This window comes from Trichoplusia ni, chromosome 3, assembly GCF_003590095.1.
Source record: "Trichoplusia ni isolate ovarian cell line Hi5 chromosome 3, tn1, whole genome shotgun sequence".
NCBI classification, from domain to species: domain Eukaryota; kingdom Metazoa; phylum Arthropoda; class Insecta; order Lepidoptera; family Noctuidae; genus Trichoplusia; species Trichoplusia ni.
The window spans coordinates 16,026,311-16,045,812 of record NC_039480.1 but is presented as its reverse complement, the minus strand read 5'-3'; the positions used below and the strand labels follow the sequence as shown (position 1 = coordinate 16,045,812).

At 35.6% G+C, this 19,502-nt stretch overlaps 3 protein-coding genes across 5 annotated transcripts in view; 2 read left to right on the top strand and 1 right to left on the bottom strand.

The window, feature by feature from the left end:
- The first annotated feature begins 406 nt into the window (after nt 1–406).
- Nucleotides 407–9,927, top strand: LOC113492149 (ubiquitin carboxyl-terminal hydrolase 43). Its single transcript, XM_026869485.1, has 14 exons — nt 407–863; nt 1,202–1,393; nt 1,591–1,725; nt 2,247–2,381; nt 2,989–3,092; nt 3,291–3,411; nt 3,630–3,777; nt 4,310–4,456; nt 5,103–5,287; nt 5,559–5,665; nt 6,034–6,165; nt 6,520–6,615; nt 6,688–7,775; nt 7,914–9,927. The coding sequence occupies exons 1-14, from the start codon at nt 528–530 to the stop codon at nt 7,952–7,954; spliced, it is 2,967 nt and encodes a 988-aa protein (XP_026725286.1). The 5' UTR covers nt 407–527; the 3' UTR covers nt 7,955–9,927.
- A 171-nt stretch (nt 9,928–10,098) lies between these two features.
- LOC113492140 (protein yellow-like) lies at nt 10,099–18,429 on the bottom strand. Its single transcript, XM_026869473.1, has 5 exons — nt 17,168–18,429; nt 16,116–16,263; nt 13,950–14,143; nt 11,359–11,579; nt 10,099–11,083 (listed from the first exon to the last, which is right to left on the bottom strand). The coding sequence occupies exons 1-5, from the start codon at nt 17,383–17,385 to the stop codon at nt 10,797–10,799; spliced, it is 1,068 nt and encodes a 355-aa protein (XP_026725274.1). The 5' UTR covers nt 17,386–18,429; the 3' UTR covers nt 10,099–10,796.
- A 120-nt stretch (nt 18,430–18,549) lies between these two features.
- LOC113492138 (protein yellow-like) overlaps nt 18,550–19,502 on the top strand; it is a 40,149-nt gene continuing 39,196 nt past the window's right edge. Inside the window, exon 1 of one of the 3 annotated variants that reach the window (XM_026869469.1) lies at nt 18,550–18,678. The gene's annotated coding sequence lies outside the window, so the exon portion shown is untranslated. The other 2 variants (XM_026869470.1, XM_026869471.1) reach the window with 2 other exon arrangements.

The window sequence follows — 19,502 nt, the reverse complement described above, 5'->3', positions numbered from 1 at the left end:
TTAAAAACACGAAAAATCAATTTTATTGGATTTCTTACTGATCTGATTGAAAATCAAAGATCAAACATAGATAAAAAGGTAATTGCTTTCTTGTTTATCCTAATTGAAAGCATTGTCGACCGATTAATAATAATGCATGTGTTTTGTACCATTTTTATTTATTGCTCATAAATCGAATCTTCATATTTTATTTAAAACTTTATTGGAGGACTTTAATGTTAGGTACAATTGTTGTTTTCTTTACTCTACATTAATGATTTGTGTATTGTGTGAATAACTGTGATTTAGATTCTTAAAAATACGAGGTATTGATCAGAAGATAGTGAAAAAATTTAGTGTTACTTTATATCTTAGATTATATACCTACTTTATATAGAGGAATGTCTGTAAACCATAGACAAAAAGGAGCAATGTACAAAAATTAATCAAAATGGCGTTTACGTCAGTGACATATCAATGTTTTCTATTGGATTTTTTTGTTTAAAAGTAAGATATAAATGTAAACCTGTTACGATTCATAATATAATATGTCTACCAATAATTTGTCTTCGGTTTTGAAATCGTGTTCTGAAAGTGAGTTGATTAATGAAGTGTCTGAAAACAGTATGACACAGAAGCAGGTGGAAGGATCCCGATTAAAACGTACATTTACACTGCCTCGCAATCCTTTTGGGACTACTAAGCCCGGGTCCAGTAAGAATAAAACTGCCGAGAACGAAAGTAAACCATCAAGCGCTAGTTCTGTTATTGGAGACGCTCCAAAAGACGAGAATGGCATAGAAAGGAAGTTGTTTAGAAGGCCATCATGGAAAAGATTCCTAAACAAGATAGCGCAACACATGAGCACTGTTCACGTATCAGGCGTAAGTATATCATAATTTACATCGATTCGATTACCAAATAAAACGAACAATTAGCATACCTCTTGGCCAACTATCCTACTTATTATTGTCAATGTTATACTAAATGTAATAAGTACTCTCAGTGAAATCAGGCCACAAAGAATTAAAGAAAATTGTTACGGCATTATACTAATACAATTTTGTTTACATCTAAGTTCCTTGATAACATTGATGAAATCCAAAATCTGTGAGACAAGTGACTAAACATCTATTTGAATCCTACTTTAGAATCCATTATACCAACCCTATATCAGGTTTACAAGTTAAGATAAATTACATCAATATTATTTTATCTATAGGTGAAGTCAGCTCCAGCTCTTGTCAATGGTGAGCGGGTCCCATGCAGTGGGGACCCACCATGGCCATTGGGTGCTACTCCAGCAGTCACCGGACTAAAGAACCACGGCAACACTTGCTACATGAATGCTGTCTTGCAGTGTCTCTCACACACGGATGTTATTTCCGAATATTTTGTACTAGACCATTATAAAGTGAGTAATACTTACTAAGTCCCATCAAGTATTATGTAATTTTTAGAAATTAGTCATTAAGTGATATAATTGCATCATTTAATATGCAGCTAAAAGAAAATTATTGTAATCAGTCAGCACTTAATAATTATTTCTGAATTTAAAAAAATATTGTTCTATTGCAACTACTCTTAATATTAAAATTATATTCTTTTCAGGTGGATTTACAAAAAAGAAATAAAATTAATTCTAAAAAGTATGGTACCCGCGGAGAAGTGACAGAACAACTGGCAGCAATATTGAAAGCTTTATGGGCGTGTCATTACACACCTGATATGAGTACAGCTTTTAAAGTAATTTACTCATTAATAAGACCTTTTTTTACAATATTATATATTAATGCTGAAATGCTGATGCTATATTATTGAGTTAAAATTCCACATAGGAATTTGCTAAAAGACTTATCTAGAAATATAAAATCATACAATAAATAAGACTCAAGGCCATAGAGATGATAAATACCCTGTTAACCTTGTTAACAGCTAACTATAGATTAGTGCACTAGGCCTTCACACAGAGATCAGACAACACTTCCTTAAAGTTTATCATATAAAACAAATATATTAATTTTGACATTTAGCTCAAATTACCTTCATAATATATTGCTCATTAAATTTATGAGACATTCAATGTTAATCTAGTTTTCTAGTTCATGATATAAATAAATATGTATGTGTGCCATTTCATTGTATCTCTAAAATCTCTATTTATTTGATGGTGAAACATTCACATTTATAATATTGAGAAGATTCCTTAGCTGCAGGCTGCTGTTGCTGCTTATATTCAGAAATTGAATTTGTTTCTTTTTTTCTAGGGTGCAGTTGAAAGACATGGAACCCAGTACAGAGGGAACAGTCAACATGATGCACAGGAATTTCTATTTTGGTTACTTGACAAAGTTCATGAGGATTTAAATACAGCTACAAAAAAGAAATATAAGACTATTAAGGTAAGAATGAATTACTTTATTCAAATATTGGTTTGCTTTGTTCAGGTTGACGTAATACAAGTGAGACCTAAGATGCATGGACCTAGATAACTGTAAAGTATGCCTCTGTTGAGAAAACTACTAACATGGTATATGTATTCAAATCTTAAAGTCACTATGTAAATTTTTGATTACTAGTTAATTGAATAAAATATTATTATAATAAGTTCCATGGCTCGGATTTATAATCATTTATTTAGTAATGGTTTAGTCACGCGCATTTATCGGGATACACCGACAATTTCTGACTCAACCAGAGTCCATAATCATGAGGCGACGGGCGGCTACCCGATAAGTACGCGCAAATAAACCGTTGATAAATAAATAATTATAAACACTAATAGTATTATTAGTAAACTGTTATTTAACCAAATAAGTCAATTTAAAACTTTCAACGTCCAACTCGCACCTGCAACTTCTGGCTGTACATAGCAGTTGGTAAGCCACAGAGATGACTAACCGAGACTTTGAATGTGCTCATTGTATCTTGCCCTACGGCAAGCATTACTAAGTATACTCTCATAGAATGTCTGGTTACAAGATAGATAGATGAATTTGTTTGTTACAGAACACATGTGGTAAGCCCGATGAAATAGTTGCAGCTGAAACATTAGCAAACCATGCTAGACGGAACAGTTCATTTGTTCAGGCTGTTTTTCAGGCTCAGTATAGGTATAAATCTTAAAACTTTTTTTATTCAAAGTTTTCACTTTTAACAGCATTGTATTACTTCTTTAGTATTTCTGTTCTTTGCAATATCTGCCCAAAGTAAAGCAAAAGCTTAACATTTTGTCATTCCTCAAAGTAATATTCCTAATAGTAGTAATCTACCAAGTATGTTCTTTAGATAATCCGATATGTATATTACAGGTCAGCATTGACTTGTGCAAAGTGTGAGCGCACGTCGTGTACATTTGATCCATTCCATTGCGTAAGTGTGCAGCTACCGTCACGACTGGCTACGGCCCAGCCGTCGCCCCTCCCTGTTAATGTAAGTTACACTGGCAGTATGTTAATATATATAGGGTGATATTTCAATGAGCGAATAAAAATATAATTGTCGAATTCATAACTGACAGTATAAAAAATGTTATTACAGTTCGAAATAGTTTAAACGTAATAAACCTTAAAAAGCAGATAGTCCTATAACACTTTGTATATGTGTAGTAATTAGTTAACAGTTTTAATAAAAGTATGTTGTAATTTTAGGTAGTGTATGTAAACCAGCAGCCGCGACAAGTGCGAATCGGTGTAGAATTGACACCAAACGCGACAATGGACGATTTGCGGACAACACTACACAACGATACGGGAATCGATCGCGACCACATCATACTCGCAGAAATTAATGAAATGGGTAAACAAATGGTTTGAAATCGTATTTAATCTACAAAATTTAGATATAACTAATTTTATTGAATATAACAATACTTTAAACATTATCTTCATTCCCCTACCCTTATCCCATTTATTTTATTTGGGGTCGGCGCAACATGTCGTCTTCTTCCATACTTTTCCATCGGACGTCATCTCACAACGAACACTTTTCAGCCATATCGTCTTTTACACAATCCATCCATCGTTTCATTGGTCGTCCTCTTCCCCTATACCCATCCACATCCATGCTCTTCCTGGTGGGAGTAAACTCCAACAACGGCATTCCCAAAAAGCTTTGGCGTCAGGCCGGCGGCCGCCCATAAAAAATGTACCAAAACTGCCAGCAACATGGACAAAATACTCTAAACATCATTTGACAAAAATAAGCCCAATAAAATTAAGAATAAGTTTTGCATAAGTCATGTTATCCAATAAATGAGCTTTTAACTATATTTTCTACGAATCATAAAAAGCATCCCGTTCGCCTCGTGTAATGTCCCCGTGTGCGCCAGGCTGGTGCGGGTCCCGCGCGGGCTGGGAGGCGGCGGGGCTGGACTGGGGCGCGCTGTACTGCGTGGAGGCGCCGCCGCTGCTGGCCGCGCCCGCCGCGCCCTACCTGCTGCTGCTGTGGGTCAACCTGCTCGACGGGGAGCGCTTCGGTAAGCAGACACGACTACCATGTTGACGTTACTTACAAATGTAAAGGCCACACATGCTTCGGTAAGCAGACCACGGAGGTCGTTAATATGTATGTATGCTTCAATATACAGGTGGTCGAGTGGCGTACGCACCGGTTTCAAGGTGTCGCTAGCTCTGAGGTCTCGGGTTCGATCCCCGGTCGGGTCAATGTAAAAATTCACATTTCTACATTGCCTCGGGTCTGGGTGTATCTGAATTCCATAACACAAGTGCTTTAGCAACATACTTTGGGTTCTGAAAATGTATGTGATGTTGTCCGCATTAATTTATTTTATTATACATAACGTAATAAATAAATATCTAGAAATGGTCAAGCCTGCAAAGTAAAATAATTTTGCCCAAACAGAAGATACAATCACAATAAAACAAAAATTGCATTATATTCGATTTTTACTCACATAATTTGCACATAAATTAAATGATGCAACGGGTAACTTATGCGTATTTAACGGGATTGCCCGACTATTTTTGAACCCAACCGGAATCCTTAATGATAGATGACGCGGCGAGGTCGCGAGTCGAACTGCGAGCGAGTAAACCGTTGAATCATTCTCACCATAGTTAATACAAACAACACAGGTTACGCTAAACATGATTTGCTTGTAGGATCACCTTATGCCATGCAAGTACCTCGCGAGATATCCTACGAGGACTTGCAGAAGCTGATGCTGAAGGAGATGTGCCAGGTCGTAGCCGAGCGCGTGCTAGAAAACGCGCAGGGGACTGACATATTCCGCGCTCGGATCGCCGAGACTCACCGCCCTCGGGACCCCGCGTATTTGCAACCGGAGGTAAAATATTACTGCACATTTTCAATACATCGTTTATTAAGAGACTTCGCGGACCGGGATGGTATGACAGGGTATTTTAATTTATACTAATGGACATTCAACCGTACTGTTACAGAAATATGACATAAATTGCTATGCTTTATAATGATGCCGTGGCGATGAAAGGGATTTTATTGCATGCCATTTAAAAGACACCCTTGCCATGCTGTCCCGGTCTGCGTCGGCCTTGCAGTTGTTTATTGGTGATACATTTCTTTTTGTTTTTGTTCAGCTTCCACACCCGTTGTTTTCTCTGGACGTAGAGCAAGCGCTGTGTGCACATGACAAACATCCTCACCTTAGACTAGAGCTGCTCTGGGACGCCGCTCATCGAGATAGGTATGTATTGTTTTACATATTTTCCTTTGTATTTATAAGTTTCGCCATTTTTATTTGTTCAGTATTTATTTGCGATGGATTGTCAATTTGCTGAATAAACGACAAATTTTACCCACGGGAAAAAACTCCTCTACAAACCTTGGTTTTAAGCTTTTCTAAAAGTATCGTTAGACCTTATTTATAACTTTTCAATAGAGGATAAGAAAACTCCATCAAATGAACATTTAATAATAATTACTGCTGAAGAAATTACAGTTACGTACATTACTGCTGACGATTTTTTTTGAGCCACTTCCTACACGCTTAGTCGCATAGGGTCTTTTTTCCAATGTGAGTGATGATTGATTTGTATGTGTGTCTGTGTGCAGCATCATCCGCGAGGCCACGGAGTCGTGCGAGGTGCACGTGTCGGCGGCGGGCTCGAGCGCGCCGCTGACGCTGCACGCGTGCCTCGCGCACTACACGCGCGCAGAGCATCTGGCGCAGGAGGACGCCTGGAGGTAACCTCACACACACAACCTACAGCCAGCGCTACATATCCTATACAGTGCATTCGTTTGAGATGTGATGCTTTTTCAGAAAAGAATCAGCCTTGTAGCACTGATGATGGTGTACCGTCGATTATGCGGCAATGAAACACACAGACTGTGAAACAATTCTGTTTTAAAATATTTTCAATATTCTCAATATTTTTCTGACATTCTAATAATCGTGTTTATTACCTCCGGGAAATTGATAAGGATGACCCATCACTCGCTGAAAATTTTAAGCAACTTTATTTTCTTAAGTTATGCTCTCTGATGATTGTTAATTATTGTTATTGTTATTATATATAAATTGTTGTTATTCTACAGGTGCCCACAGTGCCAACGATATATGCCTGTGGTGAAAACCCTCGGTCTCTGGTCTCTTCCAGATATTTTAGTAATACATTTAAAAAGATTTCGGCAGTGAGTATGGTTATGTTAATGTATCATTTTATACATAAAGCTCTTGTACTTATATCTCATGTTATGTTTTAGGCAAGCCAAAGGTCGTACAAGTACAAAATTAACAGCAATGGTTGAGTTTCCTCTGAATGATTTCGACATGACGCCACATCTAGTCAGAAGGAACTCACAAGTGGCCGAATCGCCCAGTCACTCCCGGTCTCCCAGAAGAAGATTCTCCAAGACTCCTGCGAGCAACCCTCAAGAAAATATGTATGATCTCTATGCTATATGTTACCACCATGGAGATGATCTTGAGACTGGACATTACACGGCAGCCTGTAAAAACCCTTACGACGGACATTGGTACAAGTTCGATGATTCTAAAGTAACACCAGTTGACGATGAAAACGCATATAGTGAATTAGTGAATAACACAGCTTACATGCTGTTCTATAAGCGAAAAAAGCCAATCGTTACGCATTCATATTCATCTGATGACCACAACGGTCATTGGGCGTTACGGATGCCTAAATATGTTAAACGAACGACCGAAACGCAGAGTGAGTTGACTGAGGTAAAAGAGGAGAGCGTCATCGAGGAAGTCAAGACTGAACTACCAAACAACGAGCCAGACTCGGAGTCTGACGTCACGGCGGCGACGCACAGCCCCTCACTCTCGCGAAGTGTTGCCAGTCTTCCCGATGATAGTATGGTAGAAGTCACATCTCCAGTGAAACACACAGTGACTGTTATACACAACACAACAACTACAACAACTTCTATAGTGCAGTCGCCCACTCTCCAACGGCCGCTAATAGTAGAAATAAATGGGAATAATAATAATAATACGACGACTAATGACGATAAAATCGAAAACGAAAACGAAACGAGCGTGGCGCTTGAACCTTACATACATAAAGACGTCCACGTGAATCCTAAGATGACACCAGTGGACACCCGCCGGCCGCGCTCAGTCGACTATCCGAACCGGTCAAACGCCGCCTCTCCAGCGACGAGAGACACGAACAGGAACTATGAGAGCTCTCCATTAGTAGCTAGTATAAACGAGGTCGAATATCATCCCACCACCGAAGACTTGATGTTGTCTATGTTCCAGGAATCGAAATTCATTGTTCCTAGACACACCAATCATGTCACTGGGGAATCTCATAGGACAGGTTAGTATACCACTCATTCGTAATAATATGTTTCTATGGCAGTTTGATGTGATATAAATACTTACATGTAGTTACATTGTGTAGGGCGTATTAGGTACTTACAAGTGTTTTATCTATATGGCAACAACCTGTTTACAGGAGAGAAGTCTGCTGTTTGGAAAACTCGAATATCTACATGAGGGCAGCAGGTGATGTTTGAAGAATACTTTAATATACAAACTTGTTCTTTATTTATTTTATACACAAACTTAGATCTGAGGATTCCATGTAGCTGACAGTTAAAATTGCGTAAGAATTATATTTGCGCACGGTATAACTAGGGCGGTATGTCAGAGGCTTATTACATTATGTAGATTCCATTGTTAACTTATTTTTGCATCCTCAATTCCATTCATCTTTATGTTAACCAGTCATTTTGCATCTTCATTAAGCTGATTGTTGTCTGTGTTACGGTTGTATCCCGATGCGTATAGTCGTGTGTTACGCCAAAGAGTCAATTCAGTCGGTATAATGTTACTTGTTAAAAAATAATTTAGATGACAGTTGAAGTGTTCTATTATTTTGTTGCAATATTATGGTGTTGCAAATTCTCCTCCTCTCAACATCGGGATATTGTCTGATATGTCTTAGGATACTGTCAGGTAATAATGAGGCCTTATATATAATTTGTCGTTAGGTGAGATATATTTGACAAATACTATTGACTAGATACAAAGTTAACAATATATGTTTTATAAATAGGACCAATCATGCCCTCGTACATTTAGATCAGTTATGTTCTTCACTTTAATTTGAAATAAATATAAATCATGTACCTATATACAATGTACAATATAGATGAAACTGATAACTTGATTATATGAATGTAGCTAGAGGGCGTTATAAGTAATCACATTTGTGCCTTGGCCCTGGAGATGTTGTGATTTTAAAATTTAACATAAATAAAATACATTATGCTGCGAACATTATGACTAAAGTTAAAATATTTGTACAGCTATTTCGATATACATATATGTAAGCATTTCGAAATGTAATATGTGTAAAGTATAAGTTACTGTTGGATAACTGATATGGTACGCGTTTGTGTTGGGATCTTTGTCTACCGTGATTATACTATGCCACTTACAAGATTTTGTATAATATCGTGACGATTATTGTGATTTATTAATTATTGTACATATACATGTGTTTATGTATATTTTTTAGTGATTTGCTATAATTTACCTAAACTGATATTCGAATTTGGATTAAAAAATGACTTTTGTAAATATTAAAAATTATATTTTACTTTTCATAAATGCACATGATTTAGATTACTTTATGCATTTTATCGTGATGATTTTTTTTGTATTAATTTATTGTACCTACCTATTGAAATTGATTTTTATATAAAAGACAATTGTTATATCACAATAAGTATCAGATTTGCACTAGAAGTGAATAAGCGGTTGGATTGGTTGAGTTGTCGACGATACGGCTGTTTTGTGCAGGATTTGTATTGTAACGTGGCCTAAACGTAACCTGTGATCCATTACTTTATCAGGATACATAACTTAGTACCTATGAAATAATTCAGTGACATTTCTAGCAAGTAATCAAATTAAAAACATATATGTTATGGACACTTGATTCAAATTAAATCTTAAATAAATTTCCAGTCCGTGTTACGTCATAAGTTGAATAAAATAAATGTATTTTCGTTATAATAGTTTCAGGTCCAATACTGAAATGTTTCTGGATATTTGCCGACGTGCTTAATTTACCCGATTATGATAATTTTGTTGTATTGGAAAGTTGAAATGTTATTAATTATAGGTATAAATGTCTGGCTCTCAATTTTTGATCACAGATTAAATAATTTATTGATAAGTCTTCGGAGATTCGACCTGGGAATTTTGAAAATGGAACGAATTAAAATTACATGAACCTTTGGCTGGTATTAATTTGCGTTGTTAAATTACTGATGTTTAAATGATACTTATACATGAGACATACTTTTTTTATAATCTATACCTTTAGAACCATAAACAACATTGAGATTTAGAACGGGTCCATCTCCGAATATTTGTATTATGTTCGTTGTTTTAATTTAAAGATGTTTATTTTAATTTCACCATGTTATGTTAAAATATAAGCGTTGTCCACAGTTTTATCGTTTTATTATCCCCTAATTGATTAACAGGAATGTCGTGGCCGGGAGGCTGGTAGGGATATTTTACAAACATAAATTTAAAAAAAGACTACTGCTCTAAGTTGGTTTCACAAACAAGTTAAATGCATTAAAATATCGAAACTCAGAACAAGTATTCGTGGAACACACATTTGCTTGTCCTAAGCGGGGATCGAACCCGCGACACGTCTCGCGCAGTCTGTTTGCCATACTCGGCTATCTGTGTAGTCAAGGCAAATCAGTTTTCACAGTTTTTTAGTTATGTAGATCATAGCAAATCTAAGTTCTTGAGCTAATCAATATACCCTATCTGCTTATTACACAAGTTAAATCGCGACTTGTCAAGAAGCAAGTAGACAACAATATCGAAAGGTGCCTACCTTGAACTGAAATGTTTAGTCTGTTTGTACCAACGCGTGATATAGTGTACAGCCAAATTGATTCCGGATAGTTATTAGAATAGGTAGATATGTATAGAGCTGTTTAGACATGTATAGGTATTGTAGGTATAGTTTTTGCATTGCGTTATGCTTGCGGAATCTGAAAGCGCTTTAATATAATTTTGATTGAAATTTCAACATGTGAGTTAAATTAAGTTGTGCTGTAGGTACCTAAGTAGGCGTAGAATTTTCTGTTATAATCAATATAATATATTTCATTGCTTATTGTGGTAGGGCTAGAGTTCGATTTTTAGTTCTGTAGTCAAAAGGTATGATTGTAATTTAAATATATAAATTATTTTTCAACAATAGCGTGTTTTTCTTTCGTTCGCACAGGTTAACAACAAAACATAATATTGTAACATAACTTTATTGGTATTCTTTTAGCCATTACCTACTGTAACATTAATATTAATTATTTTTGCTAACAAAAGTTATTCTATGATAAGTTGGCGAATTTCCTTGGAGAGTGTCCAAGTAATTTGTATCAAGAATAAGCAGGATTCGTTTCAAGGGTTCTGCTGCGACTGAGGTGGTCGTGAGTCTGGGGCCGGCTGAATGTATGTTGTCGAGTCGAGAGGAGTTGTACGGGTCCTTCGTGTTCCAAACCAAGACGTCTGAACATTCAGTGTGACGGAGATATACGTGGAAGCCGTCTGCGCCGAGCAGCACCACCGGCTTGCTCTGCTCGCCGAACACTGTAGATGAAAAATGAGATTAATATTCTAACTCTTACTTTATAACACATCATTGTCCCTGATGGACGTACAGGGCTGTCACAAACAAATGAATAAATTATTTGTTCAGGTTCAAGCTTCAACTTCACAGATACGGATGAGCCCCAAGCTCGGTTCTTGCGTGGGGCAAGCATTTGTGTTGTTCGCATGTACCTACGACTATTTTAAATCTGGGTTTATGCAAGGATGTGAAACCTATGCACATGATAATTTCCTTAAGGAATTAGAAGAGTTACCTGTCAGAGGAGTAAGAGAATCCCTTCGTCGCAACGCAGTGGTATCCAACTCAATGATGCCTTGATAGTGCAGTCTGACTAGAATGAGGACGGTGTGGGCTGGTCGCTTCACTAGTAAGATCTGAAGACCGGTGGCGGGTGCGCAAGTTACCACGGACCAACTGGCGCCAGACGTAACTTCGTGCACAAGGATTGCCCCACGTGACGCGTCGGAAACGTATCTAGAGTCATAACCATAAAAATATGTAGGTTAAGCTAACATAGATTAACGAACTCTCATTTCAATATATTATCTCTACTCAACTAAGCACGTCTTTCATAACCGAATTTATAGATATCAATTAATACAGATAAATAAAATGAAAGTGTCTGTACATATTATGTCAAAATTATAGACTTGAAGCCAACGAAAAAAAGATAACTATCTATTTTTCATGAACTTTTTTTTCGATAAATGTGTAAGGGAAGGCAGCGCCGTTTTAATAAGATTTCACTCACCGCAGCTAACTATTCTGTATTCTACCTATAGCTGAAAACATTGACAGTTAAAACACATTAAATTGAGAACAAAACATCAGTAATAATTTGAATGTTGCGATTTAAAGGTGTTTTTAATTGATGAGTTCATAATCATAATCTACATAGATATTCAAACATGTACCAGTCTAAGTGGACCACCACTACAGTATTTTGCGAGTAGGTAGATCTTTTTCGGTGATAAAGAATATCACGCTAGATATAAACATTGCAAAGACGCGCACGGCGCAGTTATTTTATTATAAAGTTATATATGCAGCCGACTGCAAAACGAGGTGTAGCCGTGACTTTTCTGGGTCTTGTATTTTTATGAAATACTAGCTGTTGCTCGCGACTTCGTTCCCGTGGGTAGAAGATACATATATGTTATGATTTATACCTGCCCTGTTTTTTCGCATTTTCCATTGAACCTATCTTCGCCCCTTTTAGTCACAGCGTGATGGTTTATAGCCTAAAGCCTTCCTTGATGAATGGTCTATTCAACACAAAAAGAATTTTTCAATTTGGACCAGTAGTTCTTGAGATTAGCCCGTTCAAACAAACAAACAAACAACTAAACAAACTCTTCAGCTTTATATATTAGTGTAGATTTAGTTATTTATAAACACTTTTATACATTGAAAATTTATAATGGCGGACTTAATGCCTGAGGCATTCTCTACCAGTCAACCATAGGGTGATGCAGAGACATGAAGACCTAGGTTATAACTTCCGTAGCTAGCAACATAGCATTGACGGCACACGGCACGTATAGCCGAGTGGTTGCGATCAACGCGAGACGTGTCGCAGGTTGGATTCCCGCGTAGGACAAGCATTTGTCAGATCCACGACTGCTTAACTTGAAATCTCTTGCGACACGGATTAATAGCTCTTATGTGGGAGTTGAAAGACAATCTTTGGAGGGCATTCCCTTCTTCTTTAATTATAAAAGTAGGTATGTGGACCTAGATAACAATAGTAAGTAATTCAAAGAGACAACTTTAACAATAGTTATCGCACTGTCTATATTTAGCTTTCATCTAGACACACACATTGCGATTGGGCACCTCACAGTCACACCTGCTAGTATACAATAACCGCAGACCAAGCGGAGTTTGTTTATGCCGCAAAACAGAAGTTCCTATTTTATCACATATCGTGCCTTTATCAATACATGCTCCGATTTTTTCCATTTTTTTATTTAGCTAAAACGTAATGTACTTGTAGCCTGTTTATCTAGCTTTGTGGATGGCCATAGCAATGCTAATAAGATATCTTTAGCCATCAACATCAATAGATAGGATGTTATAAATAAAAGTAAAAGCCCGGTTCGATAATAAATTGATTAATGCTTTTAAGTCACATATTACTTCATTGTAAAAACATGTTTTAAAATATAATTAATTGACACTTGTGTCAGAGTCAGTTATGTAAAGGTTTCGCAATTTAGGACTAGGTATTAAGACCTCAATGCTTACAAACTAGAATGTCAGCGTTAGTCAAAGATTTTTGGTACAATAGATATATGTAAGTATAGATAAATAACTACCATACCCAAGTAAGAAAGAATGTCAAACTGTTAGATTAAATTAGATTTCTAATAGGTAATATCGATTCTGTAGTGGCCGTTGAAGTACTTACTTGCATAGCTAATTAGTACAGCATTGTAAGAGGGGTTATAGAAAGTAGAAACACTAGAATAGATAAGTTTTTGTTAATGTATCTCACAGCCGGTACAGAAACGTTTTTAACTGAGCGACATTTATTCCCTTTTAACTAAGCGACATTTCTACAATTATTGTTAACATCAATAAAAAAAACAATCGAATGTATGAAGATGACAGGTTATATGCGCGTCATTGTTTGACTTAATAGTGTTCTATCGCATACGTTGTCTTTATCGATAGCGTATGGAGTTGAATGACTATACTATATTCTTCATACCTTAACAATGTTTGTCTTCTGTTTGGATATTATAATTTCGAATAATCACGTGACTTGAGCTGGTGGTAGTAAAACGAAGATCAATTGTGAAGCGGCTGTCACAATGACTTAAAAGTTATGTATTTACTTACATAAAAGTCTTTCCAAATTCGTATTCGACGACGATGTTCTGTATCAACGAGGTGGCCTCTAAGAGAGACGATATATCAATACGTTTGACCAGTTTCCGTAGAAGTAAATTGATGAGGACCACTTTCGGTGGACACGTACACTGTGGGCTCGCTACTGTGTCGACGATACCGCTGTCTAGCACCCACAACTTTCCCTGTGGAATTAAATATTCGGCTACAGTTCACGTAAACACAATTTGTCTATTTAGAGATTTTTCGTAGTCGTTCCTAATAGTTATTCTACACATGTTTAAACAAATATTCTAATTTGAATGTCTCCTGAGGAGGTTAGTGATATTTTAAAATTTCTATTGAGTTGAAACTTTGAGAACCTCATTTTAATAAATGAGCCAATTGTCTTGACAGGTATCGATTAAAATTAAAGCAAGTTTCGCAATTTAGAACCTCCGGCGAAATTATATTCATATCTATTTATGTATATACACTCTTGTAGTCTGTAGAATATCGATCTATTTAAAATGACCTCGCAAACTAGACTAACAAAATAAAAGGACTGATCAATGTAACTTGTTCTTGATGGAGCAACTACATTTAAAAATGTGTTTTGGATTTGCACACTAGAGGTCAACCAGTATAATTATTCAAGGTACTATGGGTACTATTACTGTTACATAGATAGACCTACCTCAATTTATATTGCATAGACTGACAATAGGTCAATTATTATTATTGCATATGGTAACACTTAATAAATACGCACAATGCGATTTCGTGTTCCGTGTTAGACCTAGGACATAGTTTTTGTATATCGTGTTTCGTTCATTAAACATGGCCGATTCAATTACGAAAATTCAATTACATTGCTTTTTTTAAATAAAAAATATATAAAATTTAACAATAGAATTGAATATACTGGCTTGTGAATTTAGTCTACAGGTATGATATAAAGAAGGGTTGAACTCTATCATGTATATGTCCTTTACGTACAGGACATCGAAGGTGGCTGTAAGGGAATTGATTAAAATAAAAAATAAAAAACATATTGATGTTAACTTCACTGAATTACGTTCTTTTATTGATTCTTTTCATAATAATTTAACAGCTTCTGCGAATAATGTAGCAGTTTGTTTATATTTCTTGAACGGAATATTCTCTTAAAATTCCAGTAAATTCAAATCACTTTATCTTATGCGGGTAATTACATTACTATAAATTGTAATTAAATTAAATATTTTTTAAATATCATTGACAGTAAATTATAATTTCAATAAATATTAAGATGAAAACAAATATTTGTAGATGTAACCGTGTTATACAATACTAACTAAATTCGACATGTCTGTTAGGAATGCAAATATAAAACAATTAAAATACTATTAAGTAATAATTATCAATATATTTATATTAAAAAACAATATAAATAAATTTACATTATATTAAAACACTTTATATTGAAATTAACAAATTATCGAATACATTTCTAAATTGCAAAAAGCATTTATTTATTAGCTATATTTGCAACTACATTTTTAAATAATTCAATGCAATATCCGTTAGACTTTCGTTTTGATTGTAACGGATACAATTTTGATAAAAAATTGACGTTCTAAGGATTTTAAAAGGTTGTCTATAAGTAGTCACGTGATCCCATTTTAATTATAACTTATAATTGTTCACTATAAAATATAATTGGATAGGCTATCTCGGCTATTATGTTTTAGTAAAAGATCGTAGGTTCGAATCCGGATAAGAAATGATGAGGAAACCGGTACACCGCACAACTAAGACAAATGCACAGCTGTTCATCAACCGTACAAAATAAAGAAGATCGCAAATTGCTAATCATGAATTTGTGCTATCTATGTTTATTTAGAAAATAAACATACATCTTTAGCATATTAACACACAAATAAACATAGAATTTACAGATTAGAGCTTAACTGCCTTCTTGAGTACCTACCTACATTTAACTTTACCTCAGTGGTGGCAGGAAAACTTTATTTTCCTCGTCACCAAAGACAAGAAAACTGCGGAGGTCAACTCTACAATCGCATACAGAGTGGAATTTATCTTTTCTTGCCGTGTATCATAATCGTGTGAACTCTCTGATCGATACCTAAATATTTTGCTGCTTTCATATACCTACCTGTAGTTGACAAGACTTACGAGGTGGTCCAGGTACATGTCTACGGCATTTTGAATGGCGCTGCAGTCGCCAACACTATGATCTCGAAGTTCTGGGTATGGCTGGAGTTCCACTTGGCTCTTATCTTTTACAATCAACCAAAATGTTGCCAAAACACCAGGCTTCAATCTGCAGACAGTAAAAAAAATATAATTTAAAATGTTTCCAATCGTACGTGATTGAGTTTTTTTTTATCAAAGCAGATATTATTGTCTGCTTTGGTATGTTGCTGTAAGAGCAATGCCTAACAGAAAAAAATATACAAGCAACTTAATGTGTAAGTGTGTAATTTAACTATCCGATTAGATACAATCAAAGCACTTTGTCATATTACATGCAATTACTAAACTAGTCTACCTAATTAAAATGACATAAAAAAAATCAAATAGCAATATATTTGTAGCACTTTATAATGGATTATTTTTAATGACAGCCGCTAAAAAGCTGATAGGCAAAATAAAAATACAAATTTAGTTATTATAAAATCGTGATAGTTGTACAATAAAAAAACCTAATTTCGAAAAAAATATAATTATTCATGTTCCCATTACAGAATCACCACATTTGGAAATGAAGAAATAAAAATCTGAAAGAAGACTTACGTAAAAGTTCAGGATCTAAAAATAAACTTTACGTAATATTACATTTTGTCATGTGCCTAAAAATCCTGACCAAAATATACACAGCGAGGCCTGTGTGTTAATAGCGAAAGGCGTTCCTTTAATGGGTAATAACGGCAAACAAGAGCAGTTGACTTTCAAGTAACGATGTCAGCAGCCCAAGTACTTACATCAGGTTTATCTTGATCTCAAACGGGGCATTTCGAAAATTTTATTGATATTTTAAATATAAAATGTTTATTTTTAGCACAAAGTATTTTTAGAGTTAACCATACCAGTTCAAGGGTGCCGCCTTTCGTCAGTTAACACACTTACAAGTTATTTATAAATTTTTGATTGTCGTTACGTTCCTTGAATTGTTCCAGTTAACTCTTTAGTTTGTTGTAATTTTCGTGTTGAAAATATTTACGTACCTTGGCGTCATGACGAAGACATCGTCTTGATGCATTATGGCTTTCACTGCGATTACATTTTCTTTGATGTATTGTCCGCTTCTCATCCAGAAGTCAGATTCCCGTTCGCATTGCAGATGTAGAGGTCCACCGTTCCAAGCTAAGTTCGATAAATGACCATTAATGTTCACTATTTGTAAAAATATACACAATAATGCGGGATTTATTCCAAAATGCATGTTTATGGTATAATTTGAAAAGGTAATGAATGCGCGGTTATTATAAAAATATTATAATGTTCTGCCTTGAGCAATTGAAGTTGGTCAGTGCATAATTCTATACACTAAATTAAAGCGCTGATGCAGAATAAGTTTCGGGGAAATAAAATTATTATGCATTGTTTCAATGTTATGAAATGAGTCTTTAATTAATGACTCATATGACACTTATAATCCATAATAAATGTAGGTTATAGTGTGTAACGAATACCGATATGTAATATATTAGATAGTGTGTCCTAACAAAGATAGATGTAAATCGATAGGCCCGAATTTCCGATTCGCTCTGATTGTTTTTGCAGGAACATGAGCCAACTCTTCCGACACAGGGCAGGGCTCATGTTTCCTGTTTCTCTCACAGTCTCCGATACCGTGGCATTATATCGATCGAGGACAAAAAGCATCAATTGTGCTGTGCCTGGGAACCAGCTACCTCATAGTTGCGGCAATAACCTACTGCACAGAGCACTGCTCCGTAACCGCCTGTGTTTCATTGCCTTCCATAATTGTTAACCATTTCATTGCTCTACTGCTGACTAATTTCTGTGTTCAATATGGCGTGGAGACTGATAGACATTTCTGATTGACGAAGGATATTCATGATACTAGTATTATATAACGTATGCATATGTAACACCATGAAGTATCATAATAAAAATGATACTTTATGCAACGGTTTCTCTTTTGTTTTTTGAGTGTTTTTATGTTTATTATATTTTATGTAATACCCAGACGTCTGGTAGTTGGATATTAGATATCCGCCCAGATTAATTACTTACATACTATTTGAAACTAAAGCTATTCAAGGTTACCAAAAAATCTAGATTAATTATTAAAAACTTTAGATATAGTTACGCGAGACCTAGACTGCTTAAATGATATGTTCTTGACATTTCCTGATTAAAAATGCGTGATTGACAAGCGTGATAGCGGCCACCACGATTGGCAGTCACGCACCTTGATACTAAAATAATACCGTGGGCAATGCCGAGTCACGGCTGTTGGCTGGCCGGCTGCCACGCCTTCGGGATCGACCACTTTTACTTTGAAGGTGTTGTGTTGTGTAGGGGGGCGAGTAAAATCAGTGCGAGTGCGAATGTTCTCTTCCAGTATAGGTCGTAGGCGGCGCACCGTGACACGCTTCGCCAACCTGCGTAGCTCGCGAAATTGTGATTGAACACGTGCTGCGACCGATCGCACGCGGCCCGGCACCGGCGCACTACATCGCCACGCTCCTACACGCATCGACCACAGGTACATGTGCAGTGACATACTATCTAACTGTCATACAAGTGCAGTGATTATATACTAACTTAAATTAATTACAAGATCGAAAAAAAAACACGGTAATAATAAAATCTTTAATTTTATGAAATAAATTCATAAACGAATAAAATAATGTCAGTGTAATGTAACAAGTAACTCTATTAAAGAACTAGGTTTTTTAAACTAATCGAGCTCGCGTAGAACTGTACACTTTAATTAATTATTGCGGTTTATAATAACGTAATATAATAAATTATTGTTAAACCTATCAGACTGAATGTAGAGCAGTTTTGCTAGTATTGTTTCGGTCTACAAATGTTGTTTAATTACTCAACATGCTGACTTTATAAAAGTGAACTTTTACATTAAAAACTACCAAAATGAACTAAGCAGGGTAAATAATTCAACACTCTCATTTAAATCATGATTTATGCAGATACGAAACCTAACATACCTATATTGTATGACAATTAAATTATTTAGAGAAACGAGAATGGAATTTTATAGAAATATCTGTAGCTACGCGTATTAGGTAAATGTTGTAATTGTGTTAAGTTTGGGCAATGCCTATAATAATCGAGGTAAACAATAGTTCATTGTGCGATAATTGGCCGTTATGTGTTTACAAACACGAGAAACAATGAGTGGCCGTCTAACAAGCGGAGGAAGTTGTTGTAGCGAGCTATCTTATGTCTTAATTGAACAATTTTATTATTTATCATGCACATTACGACTTTATTCAATAATTATGGTTTATATGAGTGTGTTATGAAGTTATGTGATACTGACTTACTATTATGTATGTACCATTA